The sequence below is a fragment of the Wolffia australiana genome, chromosome 8 (assembly GCF_029677425.1).
Source record: "Wolffia australiana isolate 7733 chromosome 8, ASM2967742v1".
Lineage (NCBI taxonomy): Eukaryota > Viridiplantae > Streptophyta > Magnoliopsida > Alismatales > Araceae > Wolffia > Wolffia australiana.
In genome coordinates, this window is record NC_135842.1 from 12394063 (window position 1) to 12400216 (window position 6154).

The following is a 6154-nucleotide window of genomic DNA, read 5'->3' on the forward strand; positions in this document are numbered from 1 at the left end:
TTTCTATCTCTCCTCTCTCTCTATCTCCATCTTTCTATCTCTCCTCTCTCTCTCTCCTCCCTCCATCTCCAAATCTCTCTCCATCTTTCTATCTCTCCTCTCTCTCTATCTCCATCTTTCTATCTCCCCTCTCTCTTTCTCCATTCTCTCTCTCTCTCCATCTTTCCCATCTCCATCTCTCTCTTCTCTCCCTATCTCCATCTTTCTCTCTCCTCCCTCTCTCTCAACGACCTATCCATATATACCTACACATCCATCCATATCTCTCATGCTTTAATGTTTCACAAAAGGCCAATACCCAATCTTGACTTCATGAAAGAACAAAATCTCTAACACCCACATAACTACCCCAACAGTAATAGCTACAAAGCCCACCCAAAGATATACCAAACGCAGAGATACAAGGAGACACATAGTGAGAGAAATAAACATACCTAACAGCAGTGTAACTTATAGATGAAACTAGTGTGATTAGCAGATGGTCCTCAGGGGACAGTAATGACCTGGATAGACTGCAACATGTCCGAGACGGCAATGACGAGGTCACCGGTCTTGATCATCCCTCTGGCCTTGAGCAGAGAGAAAGTCCGGTTGAGATTGTTCTCCATGTCCTCGGAGAAGCTCAGCCTAAAGGGGATGAGCCCCCACTGAAGATTCAGCCGCCGCCTAACCGACGTCGTCGTCGTGAACGCAAAGATTGGGCAATCTGGTCGGCCTCTAGATAGAAGAGACGCCATGTGGCCCGTCTTTGTGAACACAAAGAGAGCATCCACCCCAAGGTTGTTTGCTGCCACGTTAAGAAACAGGCAAACATGTCATCATAAAAACCCTATACACTAAACCCTAAAGACCGGCAGCATCAATAATTCTCATATCACCATGTTGACCCATCACAATGGGTTCTTCATTCAAATGCATAAATTATGAATTATTATATACCCATTTCAAGATTTTTGATCCAGAAAATGATAGCCCCCGGAATATTTGACCCATGCGCTCATTATGAAAGCTTAAATGTCAAGCAATAGGAAAAATAGGCGCACATGTCATCCGAACGAGCATTTTCGATTAAACCCCGAAATATTTATACTTGCAACTGACTAGATTTCATGAAAACATCATGCAATGTCATGATGTAAATATTTTTATGATCCAGAAAATGATAGCCCCGGAATGTTTGATCTATGCACTCATTGTGAAAGCAGAAATGTCAAGCAATGGAAAGAATAGGTGCACATGTCATCCAAACGAACATCTTGGATTGACCCCCAAACCCTAAATATTTATACCTAAAATTGACTAGATTTGATGAAAACATCATGCAATGTCATGATTCACGTATTCCATCGTTCAACAATTAGAACTGGGTTCTTGATTCACATTCCTCATTTAAAAAACAGAAAGGGTGAGTCTTGCCTTCCTCATCCAACCCAGATTGATATTACCGGACCTAAAAGTTGATAATCTCAGAATCCTAAAACCTAGCCCTAGACCCAGATTAAGTTACTTCATGTGCCTGCATGTTGTTCATACCATTTACGGATAGATTAAAAAGCTCTCAATCATTGGGTTCAAGTCAACTTTTTTTACACAAACTAAACGACAACAAAACATAAATTTCAAAAAGAAAATCGGAATGGTTTTCTTACCCATTTTGGCAGCAGAATTGCAAATCTCCTCCGAGATACTATCTGAGAAGGATGAAGCAATACCAGGGAGCTCCACAGCCTCATACCTCTTCTCTTCCCTCCACCACTTCTCGATCCTCAAGCTGACAGTTCTCAGAACGGTCAACGCCTTTTCAGGATACTGACCCATTGCCGACTCGCCAGAGAGCATCAGGGCATCAGATCTCTGCCTAACAGCCTCAGATATGTCAGCAACTTCGGCCCTCGTCGGCGTGGGGTATTCAATCATGGATTCAAGAAACTGAGAAGCCACTATCACGGGCTTGTTCAGTTGCCTGCAGACTCTAACAATTTTTTGTTGGGCTGAGGGCACTTGTTCTAAGGGGATTTGGGCCCCCAGGTCACCTCTGGCCACCATCGCCCCATCTGACGCACGGATGATCTCTTCAAGGTTCTTCAAGGAATCAATGCTTTCGATCTTAGCAATGACAGCAATCTCACTGGAATATAAAAAGAGTTGGTTATAAATAAACAGCCAGAGCAAAACTGGAGAAGCCTTCAACTGGGACAGTTCGTAGACCAAAACCAAATTCTTCCAAAAAAATATATTTTGAAAAAAAACTCCTAACTATCAGATCAGTTCTCTCAACAAAACCTTCAAACTCTACGCGTAGTTTTTATGATGGAGAATGAAAGATACTGAGAAATAGACAGAATTAGTCTGATCGTGCGTAGTTTTTATGTGCTTGATATAGAAAATACAATATACAATAATCTCTTAATTTTAATATCATCCATGATCTTGTAATAGAAAACTCCCAAGTCATCATATTTTGAGGGTGTTAAATGTAAATGCCTACCACTGAAAATTATCAAGGAAAATCGAGGAAATTCTAACACTCATTTAGTGGCGGAAAAATATAAGAAAAGTAGCTCTTCACTAGTGGTGCACTTTATACAGAAAACAATATCGCAGATGAGACACTGAACATCCATTAATCGTACATAAATGCAAAACTTAGACCTTGAGGGTACATATCAATGAAAATAACAATTAACGGAGAGCATAGAACAAATAAAAGAATTTACCTTTCACGACACCTGGCAGCAATATAGCTTTTGAGATGATTAATCACTTCAGCAGTTTTGACAAATGACACAGCAATAAAGTCTACCCCCTCAGCAATACCAAAGTCTATGTCGAGCCAGTCCTAAACAATGCAGGATGTCAACAAAACAAGGAAAACGAGCTATAAGAACAACTGGTAGGTTTCAAAAGTAAGTTGATTAAATGATCAATTAACCATCCAGCATCACATAAAGTAATTCGCAGAAATTAGAGGTATGTGAGAAGAAATTGAAAGAGCAATGGAGGTAGATGGAATATTCAATAAAGCATCAGGAAAGAAGGATGCAGAATAAAGAAATGTAGGACAAACGGTTTGCATAACAAACTGCTAGGATCCCCAACCACTGGACAAGGGTATTTCAGTCTATTATCATGGGGTTAGATCCCTTTTAATACACGTGGCTCTACTCAAAGGAGAAAAGACAAGAAATCAGCATTAAATTGTGTGGAAGATCCTCCTAAAGAAGGCATAGGCACTAACCAGGACTACTGTCCCTAAGTCCCTCCCTATTCTCTAGACCAAACACATACTCATCCTTCAGGAGAAAGCTCTTTAACATAAGTCTAATTTTAAAATATATACATAGTAGGAGACTTGAAATCGGGTGTTAGTTGAGAGGGAATCACCTTAGAAGAAATTGTGGGAAGCATAGCATTCTTTTCTCGCACTAAACTGCCATCCCTCCAGAACGTTAAGTTTGCTCGAGGCAATAGCAAACCTGGGTCAGTACAGCGGCACTTCACATCGGGCCCAATCTTTTCAATGACCTCGAACCTCACCATTCCTCCGTCTACCAGCAGTTCATCTCCCACTTTCACGTCTGCGCCAAAAAAAAGTTAATTGGAAAAAAATCCTAACTTTGCAACTCTCCACATTAAATTAAAACATGACATGAGACACACCTTCAGCAAATCCTTCATAGTTTACACTGATTGTGCGGTCAGGTAAGGTTGAGTTGAAATGCCGAACACTGAAAGTCCAGACTTCACCATCCTACAAACGATCATGCCAGAGCATTTTATTATTGGTGTACAAGACATGCACACAAAAAGGTAAAAGTTAATACACAAAAGGTAAAAGTTTATTTGATTTTTCAGTGTGATTGTTCCTATTGGAGGAAATTTTGGAAAAAAAACATTGAAACAAAAATTGAAATTAAGAAACACAGAAATGGTGAAGTTCGCTTAAAAGAATCAGACAGATTACACAAAAAATTGAGATAAACGCACACAAAGATATTCCCAATATACATGCCGCGAAGAAACTCAAGACTAGAACCCAAAAAAGAAAAAGAACCCCCAAAATTTTTAATTCAAAATTCAACATACTTCACCTCAGCTTTAGCAGAAGCAGTGGGAAGATCACCCATGTGGATCTCACTCCCTTCAGTGTCCATCATCACAGCAATGGCGTACCCCTTCTCCTCATTTAACTGCCGAACCCGTCGAATCACCTCTCTGTGCCACTCATGGGTACCATGGCACATGTTCACGCGGGCAACGTTCATCCCGCCTTCAGCGAGCGCCTCAAGCTGCTCCTTTTCGCAGGTGGCGGGGCCGATGGTGCACACCAGCTTCGTCCTTCGAGTGCTCCGGTAGCCGTTCTCCTTCAACTCCGCCTCGGTGACGGAGTCCACGTCGATGGAGCCGCTGCTCAGGAATCCATCAACGGCGGAGATGACAGCGGTGGAATCGAGATCTTGGGAGTGCGATAACGTGGCAGAGATCCGACGGTGGAGCCTGAGGTTTAGCGAGAGGGAGACCAAGCTTCGACGGCGGTCGGAGCGCCCGGCGAGAGAGGGAGGAGCGAAGGAGCTGAGCGACTGCGCCATCTTCTCTTCTCTTCTCTGCTCTGCTCTTCTCTTCGGTGGGGAAGATGAGTGAAGGGAGAGAGAGAGAGAGAGATTTTTATATTTATAGGGGGGAAGGGGAAGGCGGAATGTCCAAGAAGGGGAAGAGGGAAATGACGCTTTTGCCCCTCCGCTCCTCTTGGTTTTATACTCTGGGAAGGGGAATCTACATAAATTAATAATTTTGTGGGTGAAGAGAATGTTCGGTTGCTCTAGTCAAGAAAAATATGCATTTGTAAATGAATTAATAGTTTTACTTTTTTATTTTATTTTGTTTCTTTACTAAGTTAAAAAAATGCTCAGTTGTTCTAGTGTAGAACAAATGTGAATTTATAGTTTTATGGATGAATAGAATGCTCAGTTTTTCTTGTCTGGAACAAATGCGCATTTATAAATGAATTAATGGCTTAATGGATGAATAGAATGCTCAGTTGTACTAGTCTAGAACAAATGTGCATTTATAGATAGATTAATGGTTTTATGGATGAATATAATGCTCAGTTTTTCTTATCTAGAACAAATGTGCATTTATAGAGGAACTAATGGTTTTATGGATAAATGGAAGGCTCAGTTGTTCAGGTCTAGAACAAATGTGCATTTCTTTAAGAATTAATGGTTTTATGAATGAAGAGAATGTTAAGTTGTTCTAGTGTAGAACAAATGTGAATTTATAGATAGATTAATAGTTTTATGGATGCATAGAATGCTCAGTTTTTCTAGTCTAGAATAAATGTGAATTTATATATAGATTAATGGTTTTATGGATGAAGAGAATGGTCAGTTGTTCTAGTCTAGAATAAATGTGCATTTATATATGAATTAATGGTTTTATGGATGAATAGAATGTTCAGTAGTTTTACTCTAGAACAAATGTGAATTTATAGATAGATTAATAGTTTTGTGGATGAATATATTGTTGAGGAGTTCTACCCTAGAACAAATGTGAATTTATATATAGATTAATAGTTTTATGGATGAACAGAATCTTCAGCAGTTCTGCTCTAGAGAAAATGGTAATTTATAGATAGATTAAGAGTTTTGTGGATGAATAGAATTTTGAGGAGTTCTACTCTAGAAAAAATGTGAATTTATAGATAGATTAATAGTTTTATGGATGAACAGAATCTTCAGCAGTTCTACTTTAGAAAATGGTAATTTATAGATAGATTAAGAGTTTTATGGATGAATAGAATCTTCAGATATTCTACTCTAGAACAAATGCGCATGTAGACCTAAATTAATAGTTTTATAGAAAATATGTGATTTATATTGTGGTAGTGTGATTATGAATGATGAATTCAATAGCTAATGATGCAATCAATAATTATTAGTTCCTTGAAAATGGTTGTAGATTTTTCTTCTTATGCAAAGGAGAAATGTATAGTATTTTATAATAGCTGAATAAGCGGGCATGGTGAATGATAATGATGGGTAAATTAAATAACGATCTATTATGTATACCGATGAGACGGGTATAAGTGGATGGGCAGATGCATGTGGATAGGAGTGGATGGATTGACATGAATCGGTGGCATAAATAGATGACA

General features: G+C 39.3%; 1 protein-coding gene across 1 annotated transcript; it reads right to left on the reverse strand.

The window, feature by feature from the left end:
- Positions 1-286: 286 nt before the first annotated feature.
- Positions 287-4640, reverse strand: PKP-ALPHA (Pyruvate kinase family protein). Its single transcript, XM_078579303.1, has 6 exons — positions 4092-4640; positions 3661-3751; positions 3385-3578; positions 2718-2839; positions 1650-2128; positions 287-787 (listed from the first exon to the last, which is right to left on the reverse strand). Exons 1-6 carry the CDS (start codon positions 4587-4589, stop codon positions 486-488), a joined length of 1686 nt encoding a protein of 561 aa, XP_078435429.1. The 5' UTR covers positions 4590-4640; the 3' UTR covers positions 287-485.
- Between the last annotated feature and the right edge of the window lie 1514 nt (positions 4641-6154).

Bases quoted from the DNA above. Each gene is read 5' to 3' on its own strand.
- PKP-ALPHA (XM_078579303.1), bottom strand. From the start codon at position 4,589: ATGGCGCAGTCGCTCAGCTCCTTCGCTCCTCCCTCTCTCGCCGGGCGC. The intron at 3,579-3,660 runs GTGTGTCTCATG...TTTTTGGCGCAG, and splicing joins CTATGAAGGATTTGCTGAAG to ACGTGAAAGTGGGAGATGAA. The intron at 788-1,649 runs GTAAGAAAACCA...TTAACGTGGCAG, and splicing joins CAATTCTGCTGCCAAAATGG to CAAACAACCTTGGGGTGGAT.